The 17,884-nt window shown below is 48.2% G+C and overlaps 1 protein-coding gene across 2 annotated transcripts in view; it reads left to right on the top strand.

The window, feature by feature from the left end:
* RORC (RAR related orphan receptor C) overlaps positions 1–17,884 on the top strand; it is a 77,519-nt gene that overhangs the window by 56,105 nt on the left and 3,530 nt on the right. For both annotated transcript variants that reach the window (XM_035098064.2, XM_035098066.2), the window contains 8 exons: positions 5,617–5,702; positions 7,129–7,270; positions 8,706–9,221; positions 10,999–11,120; positions 14,608–14,740; positions 16,082–16,189; positions 16,934–17,044; positions 17,637–17,746. In XM_035098064.2, coding sequence (XP_034953955.1) covers positions 5,617–5,702; positions 7,129–7,270; positions 8,706–9,221; positions 10,999–11,120; positions 14,608–14,740; positions 16,082–16,189; positions 16,934–17,044; positions 17,637–17,746 — 1,328 coding nt within the window. The remainder of the gene's footprint in view (positions 1–5,616; positions 5,703–7,128; positions 7,271–8,705; positions 9,222–10,998; positions 11,121–14,607; positions 14,741–16,081; positions 16,190–16,933; positions 17,045–17,636; positions 17,747–17,884) is intronic.

Genomic DNA, 17,884 nt, shown 5'->3' with positions numbered 1-17,884 from the left:
TCCAGTCCTCTCTGTTTGTATAGAAGAACTAGGTGAGTTTTCTTTTTTTAAATCTCCTCCCCACAGTCTGTCACAGCTGATGCCTGTGCCTTTGTGACCCCAAATACCACAGCTGGCAGTAGAAATGAGCCCCCTTACCGATCACGTTCTCCTCACCACAGTATCCTCTGATGTTATCAGGACCCTTGGCAGTGCGCAAACAGCTATACCACTCCTGGGTCTACTGACATCTTCAGCCACCCTTAGAAAACACACACACACAAAAAAAAAAGTTTAGGGTTTCCTGGAAACCAAACCCACCCACCCCAGCCTGGGTCTCTGAAAATCCAACAGGCGCTTTCTGCCCCACTCACTTGCTGCCGCCCCTCTCGCCTAGTTCACATACCCCTCGGCGCCTCTTTCCCACGACCCCAATCAAGGAGGGGGTTCCCCGGGAGGGAAGAGTTGTCGGTCTCGAAGGGCGGAGGGCTAAACTGCCGCGTCAAACAGGTTGTCATCTCGACCCATTTGGGAAACACTGCTCTTGTGTGGGGGGAGAGTTGCAAGCGATGGTTTGCTTTGAGCCCCACTCCCGAGCTGCTGCTGATGCATTCCTTGGTGCAGAGCATTGTGGCACAATTTGGAAAAACCAGGGTTACTTTTCCCCATTTAATAACAAAAGGAGAGCCTGCTGGGTCAGGCCAAAGGAGCCCACATGGGTCAGCATCCTGTGCTCACAGCAGCCTGCCTGTGGGAAACTCGCAAGCAGGATCCAAGCTCAAGAGCAACTCTCCCCTCCTGCAACTGGTATGCAGAAGCATTGTAGCCATCGATGCCCCTCTCCTCCATGAATTTGTCTAATTCTCTTTTTAAAGTTGTCCTATTTGGTGGTCATGCTGCCTCCTGTGGGATCAAGGTCCACAGTTTATGCGCTGCACGAAGGAGGACTTTCTTTTCTGTTTTGAATCTTCCAACATTCATCTTCAAGTTCCAGTGTCATGAGAGGGAGGAATTTTTCTCTCTCTACCCGTTTTCTCTAGGCCAGGCATAATCTTACAGACTTCTATCACGTCACCTTTTCCTCGCCTTTTCTCTGCACTAAAAAACACGACAACCTTTCCTCCTAGGAGAGTTTCTCCTGGAGTGACGCCGATCTAGAAATCTTCCACTACAACCTCGTTTTGATTTCCCCATTTTCTCCAGAGAGCTATGCGTCCCACACGCTTTGATGCATCAGGCCATGAACACGTCCCTCTCCAACCCACCCCTCGGGCCATGGATTCGCAAATGGAAAGGGATAAGAAATGTGGCCAAAAAGAGACAGAGAATGATCTCAGTGCAGTCATAGATTGCATTGTTTGTTCCTATACTTTGCTTTTCCTTGATGCACAAGAGTGCGTGAACACATTGGGGGAGACGCCACACAAACAAAGAACCCTGCTGTGACTCCATGTGATGCCCAGATTGTGTACTTGTGTTTGTTGGTTCAGATGACACCCGACACACACACAATTCACTCATGCCCAAGTGTGCCCATGCTTTTTGTTCAGGGTAGGGCCTTTCAAAGGGGCCCTATTGCGGTGTGCTTGAGAAACGAAGGCAAGATGGTGTCGGGCCCTGTCCGGTTGCTATAGTAACGCAGCCTGGGGTTGCCATCTTCTGTCAGGCAGGCCCTCCAATTTGCCTTGCGTTCTTGATAGTCGGCAGCTTCACAAGAGAGCAGGGAGTTTTCCTGTAGTTTCTGAGCCTGGAGTCCAACCCAGTGACATTTTTCATCCTTTCTCATTTCTGTAACACTATTTGGCACCCAAAAATCTGTTTGCCGTTTTCTCTCCACCCTGCTCTTTGATTCCCACTGGCATTACATTCAAGATGGTGGCAACTAGGGGTGGGCGAACATGCCCACTTTGGTTTCTCATTCTTTCAGTTTGAGTTCAGTCCTCTGGGTTTCCTCATCAATTTGTGATATGTATTCTTAAAGTCCTCATGAAAATTCATCAACGTTTTGGTCCAAAATTTCTCCTGTTGCACACATTTTCATATGCAGTTTTTTAATGCACACATTTCTTTGCAAAACACTTTCCCCAGCGCATTTTAAGTATGTTATTTTCACTGAAAAACATGCATTTCAATGCACACTTCACACTAGTATAGTATTTTTGTGCACACGACTGGACTGGAGAATTAGATTGCAAAATTAAGAGCAGTGCAAATTTTGAAGGATATTTCTCTAAAAGTGCAAATTAGGGCCACATTCACCCCATATATATATATATATATATATATATATATATATATATAGCCCTGTTATACTGTTTTAAATAGTTGTGGCTGCCCCCAGAATTCTTTTTGTGATTTGTTAAGGGTGCTTAGAGTAGTTAGGGCAGCCCCATAGAGCTGCAATTCTCAGAGTAGTTTAACATCCAATCCCTCTTCTCAAGGAATTTTAGCTCTGTGGGAGAAATTGAGGCACCAACTAACAGCTCTCAGCACCCTTAACAAACCACAGCTCCCAGAATCCTTTGGTGGGAGCCATGATCATTTAAAATAGTATTATAGTGCTTTTAATGTATGGTCCGAACACAGCTTAAGTAAATATTGCCTTTCACTGCAAACTGAACCGAATCTCTTCCCCATCCTGAAGGACAACAGAGAATTAGGGAGGGGGCTCTGTTTGTCTCGAAAGAGCGGGTTTTTTAGCACAGCTCCTCTCCCGGAGCGAATGGGGTCCGCCCTCCTTCCTTTTTCTGCTGACGCAAGCGCTGTTTCCGATGAGGCAATGGAAGCTGTGACGTGGGGCCTAGACGGGAATTAACTCCCCATTTCCGAATCGCACCAGCACATATATAAAATACAGATACATAAATGAATTTTTTTGCTTAATTGGTGTGCGTGTGTGTGTGCGTGTGTGTGTGCTGTTTTTGCTCTCCTCTTTCATTTTGCAATCGACCCAATCGTGTGCACCCAGAGCTCTGTTGACCTCGCGTCAGGAGGGGGGATTTACTGGCATCAATCTCTGTATAAAAGTGAGAGTTGTTCTTTACTGGCAGAATCTTCAAGGTGGACTGGCTGACTAATTTAGGGGTTGACTCACGCGGCTTCATGTGGTTCAGGGAAGAAACCACTGGCCTCCGTGGTTTAATTCCCCCTCCCCTTTCCATTATTAATATGACATACACTTAGTTAGCTGCAGGTGATGCAATGCAATGCAAAAAAAAACAGTGCCGTTTTCCCTGCCTGTAAAGACCCAGAGACCCTCACAAAGCAGACAGCCCTAAGGTTCTCCTTGCGACAGCCCTGCAAGGTGGGCTAAGGCATGAATGGACAGACGTCAACTTTTCCAGATTGACTTCATTTTTAAAAATAGACTTCCAGGGGCTGGCAACTTGAGTCAGGCGCAAATGACTTAGGTTTATAGCCAGCAGTATAACTCCCTACTCAGCGTAGACCCATTGAAATTAATGGGCGTTTGCCACGTGGATTTATTAATTTCAGTGGATCTACTTTGAGTAGGACTGAGATGAGGTGCAGCTCGTAAGACCTAACCCTGCAGCAAAACACACCCACCCCAGATCTAACTTCTACCCACACACTTGAGCTAAGAGGCAAGGCTTGTGCTCACATTACTCTGGACACGGGTACAAGCTGCTTCTCTGCACATGGGCAAGGGGTCGTGTGAAAGAGTGGGCCAGGTGGGTCTTTGGGGTCTGATCCAGCAGCCAAGCTCTTCTTAACGTCGTGTTAATGCCGCGACAAAGGGTGGGAAAATAGATTTTCTTGTGCTTCTGTTTCACATCTCAGGGGTCTTTTGTCTCCCCTTCCAACAGCCACCTGCCGAGATATGATGTAACCCCCTCCCCTTTCATGTGGTTTGCTGCGCCGACATCCCTGCCTCCCCACGGTGGGTTCTCCCCCGAGCCACCCCAGGGTGGTTAAACATTTCTAGTGCGAGAAGCGAGGGGGTCGGTCTGCCTCGAAGCAGCTGCCTCTGTGCTTCCACTGCCATCGCTCACCACGGCTGAGCTGCGGTTATTCAGCGGGGTCGGCGGGGAAATGGTCTCTGCATGCGCCTTGGGGCACCGTTGTCAACTCGTGGCTCGTGTTCCCGGGGCTGCGCGGTGGCTTTGAAAAAAAAAAGGTTCTGCAGTTTAGAGACTTGGGAAAGGACCCAGGAGTCCTGCGGCGACGGTTAGCGTGATAGCAGCACAAAGGCAGAACCAGCTCAACAGCAAGCAGGTAGAAGAACACCAAAAGGGGTTGAGGGGAAGAAATTCACAACTAAAAATGGTTGGTGTGTTTTTGGTCGCCAGCATGAAAACAGCAAGAGAGGAACCAACGTCTTCATTCCCAGGGAGTGTAGGGGATTTATTGAGAAAGATCCGGGCAGAGGCATTGTGTAACTTACGTAAGGCAGGCAGGTAGTACCCAGACTAAGGGCCCTGCTAAAAATCTGTCTTCACGCCATCCTTTTAAGTTTGCAGAAGCACCGAGCAATTTCATTGGTCCTAACAGCAACCCCAGGGACCAAGGCCCACCTTCCTGCAAAACTGAAAGGTAGTGACTTCTCCAAGGTGACTGGTTCAGGCTGGATTCGACCTCAGGTCCCTGTGATAGGCGGAGATGTTTCTTTTCGTTCCTAGAAAGTACCCAACCCTATGAGCAGGAAGTCCTTTCCTTTACCACCTCAAACCCCCACTGAAAACATGTGAGCTGGTAAGGATTTTCCAAGCAGAAAGGGACGGACACTTCTCATATGCTCAGAGGCTCTCTTGCCGGCTGGTGCTCTGAAAGCTAGCGAGGAAGAATGTAGTGCAAGGGTGCCCCCCAGTGGACCAGGATCTGCATTGCAGCTGGTGCTTTTTGCCAAAAGGGGACAAAATGCACCTATCTTTCCTAAACAGCCTGGTGAACAACAAAAGAATAACTGTCTCCTGACAAGCCCCATAATGTCACTCACTGGGATGTTGGGCTCCAAAGACGTCCCTTTCCTCTATAACTTTTTTGCCTTATTTCCCAGCAGTAGCAAAAGCTGGGTAGCATTTTTCAAGGACGACGGGGTGTGTTTCAAGGGGTGCATTTTTCAAGAACTGCCTACCTTCCGATCGGCAAGCCCTAGGCTCTGTGGTTTAGACCACAGCACCACCCGCATCCCATATACACCTAGTAGATCGCTTCAATCCATGAGAGAGCCTTTCCCGCAAGCTTCAAAGATCTCATGATCCCCCTCCACAGGAACCCAGGGGGGGGGGGCTTTTAGGGTGGCAATCCCTGCTCTGTGGAGCAGCATCCCTGGCGATAGGCATCAGACGCCCACTTTTTTGGAAATAATTGAAGACATTTTTTGTTCCCAACAGGCTTTCCCAGCTGCACAAATGGGTCTTTGCAACTTGTTAGAGTTTTAGTCTTCTTTTAAACCTATATGTTGCTTTTATGTTTTTAAAACTGTATTTGCTTACCTTGTGTGTATGAATTGCCTTGAGGCGCTGGTTTAGAAAGTGATTAGCAAATCAGTTGTAATAATAAAAAACAACCCTAATTTCCGTGCACTCCTAATGAAAGCAAGCCTAAAATGGAAGTGCCCCCTTTATTTTAACCAGATTTTTGCCTTCTTTGTTTCTCCCCCCTCCCTTACTACAGCCCAGATCGAGGTGATCCCCTGCAAGATCTGCGGAGACAAGTCCTCCGGGATCCACTACGGCGTCATCACTTGCGAAGGGTGCAAAGTGAGTCAGAAAAGGCGGCCACAATCCTGCTATGGGTTCCTGCTGTCCACGGTGCTCATCCATGCCGTACAAACACAGAGCAGCTATGGGTGTCATCCTGCAAAAGGCCAAACTACAACAATTCAGTGGGAGTTGTGGCCCAAAAACATCTGATTTTATTAATAAACTAAGGAGTCTGGTAGATCTGTTCCAGCTCCATATAAAATATTTTTGGTCTTCTTAAGGGAAAATAGGAGCTTTGGGCAAATTAAGAAAACTGAAATGTGGATTTAATTGTGGTTGTTGTTTTGGTTATAGGTTATGAAAGAAAACCAGGATTGCTATCAGTGCTGGATTTACGTATAAGCTAAACAAGCTCTAGCTTAGGGCCCCACTCTCTTGGGGGCCCCAAAAAAATTAAAGGGAAAAAACACCTAGATGTACATTTCCAAAATATAAGATAAAAAACAAATAAAATAAAACCTACATACAGCAACAGTGTTTTGTGTTGTGTAGGCTCCTATGATGTAAGTCATGAGCCCCACCTGCTCCCTAAAATATCACTGCTTTGCCCATTTCTATATATAGGGTGCCTACATTCTGCATAGACTTTGCATTCTGCATGGACTTTTCAACAATTACTTTGATAAAATAGATATTTTGTTATGTGCAAATGGCTTTAGAGACCTATTAGGTCCATGAATTGCCATACAGCATCTATTCAACACAAAAGAACAGCGACAATTTGTTGTTGACAAAGGACAGCTAGACATATAAAGGGCCCCATTACCTTCAGTAGCTCAGGGCCTCATCAAACCTAAATCCGGCCCTGACTGCTATAAAGGAAAAACTTAGTACAGTGGTACTTTGGTTTACAAACTTACCGTAATCCGTTCCGGAAGTCTGTTCCTAAACCAAAACTGTTCTTAAACCGAGACGGGCTTTCCCTAATGAGGCCTCCTGCCACCGGTGCCCTTCCACCGTTCAGATTCTGTTCTTAGACCAAGGTAAAGTTCTCAAACCAAGACACTGTTTCCAATTTTGCAGAGTTTGTAAACCAAATCGTTCTTAAACCGGACTGTTCTTAAACCGAGGTACCACTGTATTATGTATGTTACATTCAATACAATATTCTTGATCCTATTGGTAGCTGTTAGCATTGTTAGGAGACTGCAGACATGCGCAGAGTTCCTCTCTCAGAGAGCAACAGTTTTCCCAGGGTGGTTTAACAATTGATCCCTCTTCCCAGGGGAACTCGGGAGATTGAACACCCCTCAGCATCCGTAACAATCCACAATGGTTTAAAGTGGGATGATAGTGCTTTAAATGGATAGTGTGGATGGTGCCGTTATTCTGAAGGAGTCCAACTCTCTCTCTCTCTCTCTCTCTCTCTCTCTCTCTCTCTCTCTCTCCTCTTTCTCTCGCTTTCTTGGCCTTCTGCTCTCAGGGTTTCTTCCGGCGGAGCCAGCAAGGGAACGTGACCTATTCTTGCACCCGACAGCAGAACTGCCAAATAGACCGCACCAGCCGAAACCGGTGCCAGCACTGCCGCCTGCAGAAATGTCTCAGCCTCGGCATGTCCCGGGACGGTAAGAGGCGGGTTGGTGGGCCATGTTGGGGGGGTGGGGGGGATGTTTGCAGAGCAACAGGCGAAGGGTGGTCTCTGTTTCAATCACACTCCTCAATTATTATCATTGCTATTTCATTATCAGCATTATTATATTAGCCTGTGGCGCATTGGGTCAGGGTGTCTGGCTGTTAACCAGAAGGTTAATGGTTCGAGCCCGCCCAGGGATGGCTGTGGGCAGGATTCCTGCAATTACAATGGGTTGGACTAGATGACCCTTGGTGTCCTTTCCGACCCTACGATTCTGTGATTGGTCTTATTAATTTTATTAAGTATTAATTTATTGATCACTTTCTAAACCACTTCAAGGCATATCAACCCACAAGGTAATTAAAAACAAGTTGAAAACATAAATACATTTAAAACAAAGGCCTAAAGCTCTAGCAAGTGGGAAAGGCATACCTGGGTAAGTGTACATAGAGCAGACCCATTAAAATTAATGGACACGACCAGGGCCGGTGCGTCCATTAAGGCGAACTAGGCAGTTGCCTAGGGCACCAAAATGGAGGGGGCGCTGGCCAGCCTATCCACCGCCTGCCACCCCCCAGTGCTGCCTGGGGTCACCTCGCCGCGCCTCACAGTTGTTTTTTATTTTATTTTTTATTTTTATTTTTTCTACTTTTTTAAAAAAATTCTATTATTTATTTTTCTTTTTCTTTTATTTTTTATTCCACTTTTATTTTTTCTAAAAAAAGGTCAACAACTCTGGGAAATTGAGGGGGGGCAGAAGGTGATCTTGTCTAGGGTGCAAAAAACCCTAGCACCGACCCTGGACATGACTAACTTTGGTCCATTAATGTCCATGGGTCTTCTCTGAGTAGGACATTCACAACCTAACATTTAAAGAATTCTGGAGAACTGTAGTTTGTTTAGGTTGCTGAGAGTTGTGAGGAGACCCCCCCCCACTCCCAGAACTACAATTCCCAGAGTTCCCTGGGAAGAGAGATGATTAAACTGCTCTGGAAATAATAGCTCTATGAGGGGAATGTGGGGCGGGGGGGTTGTCTCCTAACAACTCTTAGCACCCTTAACAAACTGCTCCCCCAAGATGCTTTGGGGGAAGCTGTGGCTGTTTAAATGCTTGGTGTGAATGTGGCCTTAATCATGTCAATATTAATATTAAATATTTATACCCCGCCCATCTGGCCGGACATCCCCAGCCACTCTGGGCGGCTCCCAACAGAATATTAAAAACACGATAAAACATCAAACATTAAAAGCTTCCCTAAACAGGGCTGCCTTCAGATGTCTTCTAAAAGTCAGGTAGTTGTTTATCCCCTTGACATCTGATGGGAGGGCATTCCACAGGGCGGGCGCCACCACTGAGAAGGCCCTCTGCCCAGTTCAGGTAGGAACATCCAACCGACGAATAACAAATCTCATTTTTTTCTCCCCAGCGGTCAAATTTGGCCGGATGTCCAAGAAGCAGCGGGACAGCCTCCATGCTGAAGTCCAGAAGCAGCTGCAACAGCAGCAGCAGCAGGACGGAGAGGCTTCGCCTTACTCCCTGGGTGTCGCCAACGGGCAGCTCAAGTTGGCTCCCCCTCCGGACCTCCTGGAGGCCTCGGCCTGCTCCACCACCGCCCTCCTGAACGGGCAGGTGCGCCTCAGCCAGTGCCCGGACGAGACGGCTGCCTTGGCCTACTCCAACGGACTTGCCAAGGCCCAGAGCATCCTGGGAGAGGACCTGAGGGCCCCCTTCACCAAGGAGTACAGCCCTGAGCGCATCAAGATGGCGAGCCGGAGCAGCGTCTATTACCCCCTGGGGACGCAGGCATCGCCGGAGCTCTCGCACCCGGACGCCCATGGGGCGAAGCGGCCGGCATGCGGTGAGGGAGAGAGCCTCGACTTCTACACCACCCCCAGCTTCACCAGCCTCTTGGAGTCGCCAAACTCGTCCCTGACGGAGATCGGTGAGTGGAGCACACGGCCGAAGGAAGAGGGTGGGCTTGTCTAGCTTGGCACTTTTGAAGCACGGCACCCAGAGGTGAAGAAGTGGCGTGGGGTTGGGGTGGCGAGGCAGGTCAAAGGCTTGTTGCTAGTTTTGCAACAAGGTCCCTTTCTTCAATGCCATGGAGCCCCCCCGGCCAACAAGCAAGAGGAGCTTCTTAGCCACTGAGAAGAAGTCTTCTCACCTTTTGGGGCTGATCGGTGCCAGTCAGAGGGAAAGGAGGCGAGTCGGGCACTGAGGGTGGGCTCCTCTGGAGCAGGAAGAAGGTGTTCGTCATACGCTCCAAAGCTCATACATTTTTTTCCCCGTACAATTTAACGAATTCAATTCCTTTTCCATGCAAAATTCCCTTAGCATTTTGACTTACTTCCACCCTTACTCTTGCAACCTTTCTGTTCAAATCCTTATATCTACAAACCCTCCAACATTTCTCCGATGAAAATAGGGGCATCCTATTCCACAATAATAATAATTCTATTATTTCTACCCTGCCCATCTGACTGGGTGGCCCCAGCCACTCCGGGCAGCTTCCAACATGTATAACAACATAAAAAACATTAAACATCTAAAAACATCCCTATGCCTTCAGATTTCTTCTAAAGGTCGTATAGTTTCTTATCTCCTTGGCTTGGGGGTCGCATAACTCCATACCTTCCAACGTTTCCCTGATGAAAATAGGGACATCCTAAGGAAAAGCAGGACATTCCGGAATCAAATCAGAAGCCGGGGTGGCTTATCTAAATCCAGGACTGTCCCTGGAAAATAGGGACACTTGGAGGGCCTGTATCTACTGCCTTGAATAGAATACTTATTTCTATAACCAATATCTTACATTACACTCCTTTATCATTCTCATTCTCTTGCTTATATTTTTAATCCTGTCTGTGATTTCATTTGACGATAATATTTTCTAAAGAAGTGTGCATGCACACGAAAGCTCATACCAATTACAAACTTAGTTGGTCTCTAAGGTGCTACAGGAAGGAATTTTAATATTTTCTCAGGTAGCCCCAAAAGGGTCTCCACACATCCACAACAATTTTGTCTTTTGGGTCCAATGGTTTTAAGGTCCACTCCTCTTTTCTTGGAACTTCTTCTTCTTTCTATTTCTGCGCATACAATATTCTGGCTGCAACTCTTTTGGGACCTCTGCCCCTGTTGTTCCCAAAATACTCACCTGGCAGGAGAGAGCCCATGATCCCCTATGCTCCTACGCTCAGGATTTAGGAACTAGCCATCATGGCTGGAAGCCCACGGCAGTCCTCTCCTCCATGAATTTGCCCAGTCTTCCTTGGAGAGCCGTCCAATCTGGTGCCCATCACTGAGAGAGAGAGAGAGAGAGAGATTGAGAGAGAGAGAGAGAGAGAGAGAGAGAGAGAGAGAGAGAGAGAGAGAGAGTTCACAGCGCACTGCGCAAATAAGTCACCCTCTTTATCTGCCCCGAATCTTCCAACCGTCCAAAAACCGAACTATGGAGAACGGAAGAAAACAGGAAACAACGGGAAACGGAAATTTAAATATCCGCCTGTCTCTAGAATACCACCCTGTGTTCCGTGTTTGCCCCGGTGGGTGGGTGGAAGAATAAGGAATGCACAGGCTGTGGTTTGGGTCAGAAGCACACACACACCACCTCCCCTCTTTTCCGGTGGGGCAGGGGGAGGAGCCAGAGGAGGAGGGGGAGTGGTTAGTCGAGCCCGCGCAAATCCTGACCCGTTCGCCTCTTCCCCGCCGTTCCCCAGAGCACCTCACGCAGAACGTCATCAAGTCCTACCGAGAGACGTGTCAGCTTCGCCTGGAGGACCTCCAGCTGCTGAGGTGGGAGACCTTCACCCGGGAGGAAGTGGGGAGCTACCAGAAAAAGGTGAGGGGGCTCTCCTCAGTGCCGAAAGGCTCTGTCTCTTTACCATGTGGGGTAACGTTTGTGGAGTGTTGTCTGTAAGCTGCCTTATTATTATTATTTATTGAATTCATATACTGCCGTATACCCGGGGGTCTCAGGGTGGTTCACAGAATAAAATCAAGCTATAAAACCACAAAATACATAATCAAAATAAAAACAACAAGCTAATACCTCCCCCCAAAGAATAACACATTTTAAAAGGGCATAGGATGTAAATCAGATCAACCAAAGGCCTGGTTACAAAGGGAACGTTTTTGCCTGGCGCCTAAAGGTGTCTAATGAAGGCACCAGGCGAACTTCCCTGCGGAGAGCATTCCACAGAAGGGGAGCCACTGCAGAGAAGGCCCCGTTCTCATGTTGCTAGCCTCTTGAGGTGGTGGCACACGAAGGAGGGCCTCAGAAGGTGATCAGTGATACAGCGGCATGAGGAGCGGCACAGAAAATACAATAACTCAAATCAAGGCCAATATTGGCGTGTTGAGGGAGGGCCTGCTTCAGGTTGGAGGAAGCAGTCAGTGGCATGTGGTGAACTTTTTCGTAGGGGAACAGTTCAGGCCAGAGGACCAGCTCTGAACAATTCCCCAGTTTGGGGTATGTTTCCAATGGGGGGGGGTGTCATTGTTTGTTTTTCACAAGATGTATATATAGCTATATTGTAAAAAACACAAATGAACGAACCTCAAAGCTGGCTGCAAAAAAAGAATAAAACAATAAAATTATCAGCATTTAAAAAAAAAATCCAACCCAAAACTACTATTTAAAACATTTTTAAATCAACAATAAGCTTTTCTTTTAAAAAAAACACAGATTAGAACACACATCCATATAACACAGGCATCCCCAAACTTCGGCCCTCCAGATGTTTTGGACTACAATTCCCATCTTCCCCAACCACTGGTCCTGTTAGCTAGGGATGATGGGAATTGCAGTCCGAAACATCTGGAGGGCCGCAGTTTGGCGGTGCCTGATATAACACATGTCTGGATAGGCTTGGCGTAAACAAAAATGTTTTTAGCGGCCAGAAAAAGGAAAGCAGTCCATAGGCGGGGAGTTCCAAAGTTCAGGTGAATGACTGGTTGCTTACAAAGGCTTCTGTGATTGCGCCAGTTCTGCAGATTGAACCAGTTGAGTGGGCAAATTGGGGGGCGAGGCGATCTCACAGGTGAATTAGTCCCAAGCAGTTAATGGCTATTATTGATATACTAATGGTAAGGCCCCAGACTTTGGCCGGGAGTCGACGTGACAATTGGTGTGATTGCTCTCCCTCGCTGCCAACGCCACCGTGCTTAAGAATTCTGCTGGCATGCGTTTAATTTGGTGGAATGTCTAAGCCGGTGTGGAATGGGGCGGTTTGGGGCGAGCGAGAAAGCTCCCTTTGATTTCAGCCGCTCGTTAAAACCCGCCAAGTAACGAGTGATCCTTTGCTCTGTGTGTGCCTTGAATGACTGAAGCGGTGACTCAGCCTGGCAGATGGGCCAGGGAGGCGGGCAAGTCACCTCTCAGCGCCAGCCTCAGAGAGCCTTGGGATGAATCCCTCTCTTTTGGGGGGGGGGGCTGTTCTCCCAGTGGTTTGCAGAGCACTCTGCAAATCGCCTTTGCGGCGGCTCCCTTTCATGTTATTTAATTTGATTTTTAAAAAATTAATTTTCAGAACTTTATTCTGAAGTTGAAATAACTGTCCAGCAAAAGATATTGTGAGGGACAGAACGTACAGGCAGGTCCCTCCCAGCTTAAGCAGCAGCTCATCACCCAATGGGAGCGCTAGTGGAGAGGGAGAGGTCTCCAGCGGAGATTCAGGAAGTGGTGTCCGAGGCTCAGGCAAGGTAGCGGAGCCCATGCCCAGTGTGGGGAGGGAAGTGGGAGGCAAAGGAAGAAACCCAGTCCCACCGACCCCGGAACTGAGGAGGAAGCGACGGGGGCGGAGATTCAGTATGCCTAGACTACTTTGCTGGAGGAAAACGCGCGAATCTCCATTTGGAGGTTCTGACCCCTAACTGACAACATGTACATAGTACTGCTCTGCACTGTAAATAATCAGCACTAAATAAAAGAATGAAAAGACAACGCCTGGAGGAGTCGTTACTCTAGAGTAGCCACCAACGCGCCTGTGACAGATATAAAATAAAAACAGAAAAGGAAAATATATTTCTTATTTAGTTATTGTACTTCTGCCCCACTTTTTTCCTCCAAGCGGTTCAAGTTGGTGCACACAGTTCTTCCCCCTCGTTCAGCCCCCACAACAACCCTGTGAGGTAGGTTAGGCTTAGAGAGGCAGTGATTGGCCCACAAGGTCACACCCAGTCAGCTTCATGCTCAGGGCCAGATTTAGGTTTGATGTGGCCCTCAGCTCCTGAAGGTAATGGGGCCCTTTCTATGTCCAGCTGTCCTTTGCCAACAAATTGTCACTGTTTTTTGTGTTGAATATATGCTATATGGTAACTGATGGACCTAATAGGTATGTAGGTTTTATTTTATTTGTTTTTTATCTTAGATTATGGAAATGTACATCTAGTTATTTTTTTCCTTTACATTTTTTGGGGGCCCCAAGAGAGTGGGGCCCTAAGCTAGAGCTTGTTTAGCTTATACTATACGTAAATCTGACACTGTTCATGCGACAGAGTGGGGATTTGAACCCTGGTCTCCCAGGTCCTAGTCTAACACTCTTGAATGAGGATTAAACAGAAACACAAAGTGTAAATTTGGGTGGGTCATTTCCTTTAGAGTCCCTGGAAAATGATGTCGAGGGGGTAGTTGGCTAATGGTTATAATACTGAGCTAGGGAGGCAGAGGATCTCATCAGTGCAAGCTGAGCTACTTATATGTCATGGTCTGGTTGGACTCAGAGGAATGGTGGGGGGAACCAGCTGGAGAAGCCCCAAGGGAAGAAGGCTCGGAGCCCAGGGAGTGGTGGCGGGATGGCGATGGGTGGTCAGAGGGAGAAGATGCGGGAGCGTAGGTGTTGGAAGCTGAAGAGGCAACAGGGCTTAGTGAGTAGGGAGAGTCTGTGGCAGAAAGAAGTGCAGAATCAGAAGCAGGAGAGGAGGGAGGCCAAGAGGCAGAGATGAGTCTGTCTGGTGAAGAGTCACGGGTATCTCTCCCTCTGGCTGCAACAAGCTCCCCTCTCTCCTGGTCTCCCAGGACCAGGAGAGGCATGCAGCAAGAGGAGCAAAGGCAGACATGCCGGCATAGTCTCAGATTGCTTTGGAAAACACCGTGGAGAGGAGAGGACTTAGGCAGCTGTGGCGAGGCGGGCACCTTCAGTCTCATGGGGGCAAGACCTGCCGAAGATGAGTTGCCGTGCCCCTAGGCCTGACACTCCGGTGCCAATCCTGTTTTCTTAATCAAGAGTTAACTCCAGCTTGCTTACTGTGATTTACTGCTGGCTCATTCCTGTCACTAAACTGGGTTTCCTCCCCCCCCCCATCTCTCTCTCTCTCTCTCCGTCCAGTCCATGGAAGAGATGTGGGAGCGCTGCGCATGCCGCATCACCGAGGCCATCCAGTACGTGGTGGAGTTCGCCAAGAGAATGGACAGCTTCATGGACCTGTGCCAAAACGACCAGATCGTGCTCCTCAAAGCGGGTGAGGAACGGAGCTTCTTTGGCAGGTCCCCGTTAGGCTTCTGTAGTCGCCGGACATTTTATGGAGCGAAATCAGCTGATAAAGAGAGAGGAGAGGCCCTGTGGCTTTGGCCCAGGCTATCTGCAGAGTCGTATCTCCTGATACAAACCTGCCCAGGAGTAAACTCCTCGTCTCTCAGTCCCATCAACATCACAGGAGAGCGAGCCTTTTCTGTGGCTGCTCCCAGATTGTGGAATCCCCTCCCAAGAAAACCTAGACTGGCTCCTTCTTGGTTATATTTCTGCCTTCTGGCTAAAACCCGAAGGCAGACCTTTGGAAAACGAGGAGGAAGCAACAAGAGGCAGGAGAGAGCAGAGGATTTGGGCCCAAGTCTGAGATGAGTTTTGAGTTCCTACTATGGCAACGGTCATAGAATTGTAGAGTTGGAAGAGAACACGAGGGTCATCTAGTCCAACCCAGTGCAATGCAAGAATCTTTTGCCCATCCTGGGTTTCAAACCCGCAACCCTGAGATTAAGAGTCTCCTGCTGTACTGCCTGAGCTATCCCAGCTCACGTCTGAGGGCTAAGGAGGTGGCGCTTGTGCTTCTTCCAAGTCGCCGCTTTCCCAACTCTATTTATCTGCCCTTTTACTGCTGGCACCCAGGGTGGGAGAGAGATTCCATTCATTCTGCACACAATCCTACCTAATTCCCGAGAAAGTAGCACTTTACAGCTGCTCTCGGAAATTCGCAGCTCTCCGAGTTTTGCAGTGTAGTTAAACAACGCACACATGCACTCCCCATAAATTGGTTGTCGCCAACACAGTTTTACTCAAGAGTAGACCCACTGAAACGATTGGAATCACGTTCAACGAGGCCACTCAGAGGAGGACAAGCGGTGGATGCAAACCCAATGCATTGGTGGAAAGTTTGAATTAAAAATGGGTATATTTGCAAAAATATCACAGTGCAGTGTATTGTAGTATTAAATTGCTTGAAAACATACTATGTTGGGCAAGGGGAAAGGCTAACATGAATATGCTGACCTGATTCGGTGAAGATATTTTTTAAAATCTCAAATTGGTGGACGAGGTTGGAGGAATGAAAAACTGAGTGTCCACTAGGGCTACTTGCTTTGGGGGGGGTCTTCCCACTCTAGTCCTGGGAATGAGATGTTGGAGCCACCGCTATCTCCCCACCCACCCTGAAAAGAGGCGCCCAACTTGGCTCCCCCCCCCCCCCGCATTCCCGCCAGGTGAGGCAGGTTTTGAGAGAAAAATCTTCCCCTTCCTATTTTTGCCTCGTCCTTGCCTTTTAAGTATTTTCGGTCAGCTTTATTTTTGTTTTGCTTCCGCCCCCCAGGTGCCATGGAAGTGGTTTTGGTGAGGATGTGCCGTGCCTTCAATTCCGAGAACCGGACGGTCTTCTTTGAGGGGAAATACGCCAGCCCAGAGCTCTTCAAATCCCTCGGTAGGGCAATGCTCGTCATCTCAGGGCGGTGGCCTAAAGGAAAGGGGGATAAGTCTTTGGAGGTGGGGGTTGCCAGGGTGGAGCCGGCCGTGCTTTGACCTCCCAGCTTGGCCTACCTCGCAGGTTTGTTGTGGGGCTTTAATGAGGGGGTGGATAGACCCATGTATTTGCCACCTTGAGCTCCAGGGAGGAAAAGGTGAGATATGAATGCACTAAAAAAATAAAAAATAAAGGAAATTTCCATTAAAGCTAAGTGAAGCTCTCTGAGCACTAAACAGGCTGATAATTACCTAACTGAGAATGTATCTGCTACTCTCTCATGTGGTGTTTAACCTAGATTACATGGGAGGGGTATTCAGTTGCAAATCTCCATTTTGTGGGAGTTGTCTTTGTTCTCAAGACACCTTATGCTGATGCTTCTCTCCTGGAGATGCACGCTGCGTGGAGAGAAAGAACTTTGATTTCAGTTCTGTTTGGAGTAATTTTACATTTCTAAGAAGATGTACCTGTGCTTGGACAAGCACATGATTTTATGCAGCTATTTGAACGTATCACTATTGTTGTAAGTCTGTTTTGAAGAAAGTTCTGCTTTATTAAAGCTTTGGAACCAAAATAGATAGATAGATAGATAGATAGATGATAGATAGATAGATAGATAGATAGATAGATAGATAGATAGATAGATAGAGTAATTACCTTTTTGCTGTTGTCGCTGAGCCGAGTCTCCCCGTCCTCCCCCTCCAGGATGCAACGAGTTGATCAACTCCATCTTCGACTTTGCTCACAGTCTCTGCGCTCTGCACTTCTCTGAGAACGAAATCGCCCTCTTCACGGCGCTGGTGCTTATTAACTCAAGTAAGAGGCTGCCGATTAATCCTGCGCCGCGTTTAAGGAAGTTGCTGGAGGCTGCAGAGGGTGGGGTCCTTGTGGCAGGTGGGGGCCACCTGACTTCAGTTCCCATCATGCCCCGGTGGAGAAGTCTGTGCTATAATCTTTTTGCTACACTTGCACTTTCTTCCCCTACTTTGCCCCCAAAGGATCCTGGGGGTTGTAGTTTACTTACAATCCTTCCTAGACTGCCCTACGTAGCTGCCTTAAATATACCAGAGAGGTCAGACCAAGTGGTTTTATCTCAACCCAGTGATTATACTTATCCGCAATGGAGAGGGGCACTGTGAAAATCCTGTGGTGGGGGTGGTCTGGGAGAGTCCTAAGGGCTGGGTAAAGAGCCCTGGAGGGCCTCATCCACCCCCCCAGGACTGAGGTTCCTCACCACAAATGTTGATGTTTGCTTTGAAGAGCCAGGTGATCTGCATGTTCGAAAGAGGTCGGGTGTCGCTCGGGTTTCTTGCAGACAGTTCACTGCCCGCCCCAGGCGACTTGTAAGCTGGCCAGCTTTCCCAACAGCTGCAATGGACTCTTTAAAAGTTTTTGTCCTTCCTTGCAGATCGTCCCTGGTTGCAAGAGAAGAGTAAGGTGGAGCGTCTGCAGAGCAATCTGGAGTTGGCTTTCAGGCACATGTTACGGAAAAACCACCGGGAAGGCATCCTGGCCAAGGTACATATCTGCTGGGGACTTTGCTGGGTGCGAGAGAGAGCCCTCCCCCTGTCTTAAGAACCTCCCCTCCCTCCATTAAACACCTTGCCTAGATCACCGGCTACCTGTACTGCTTGCCTGCCTGCTTGCTGGCTGTTC

The sequence above is a fragment of the Zootoca vivipara genome, chromosome 17, assembly GCF_963506605.1.
Source record: "Zootoca vivipara chromosome 17, rZooViv1.1, whole genome shotgun sequence".
In the NCBI taxonomy this organism is placed as follows: Eukaryota; Metazoa; Chordata; class Lepidosauria; order Squamata; family Lacertidae; genus Zootoca; species Zootoca vivipara.
This window is presented reverse-complemented; position numbering and strand designations above follow the sequence as displayed.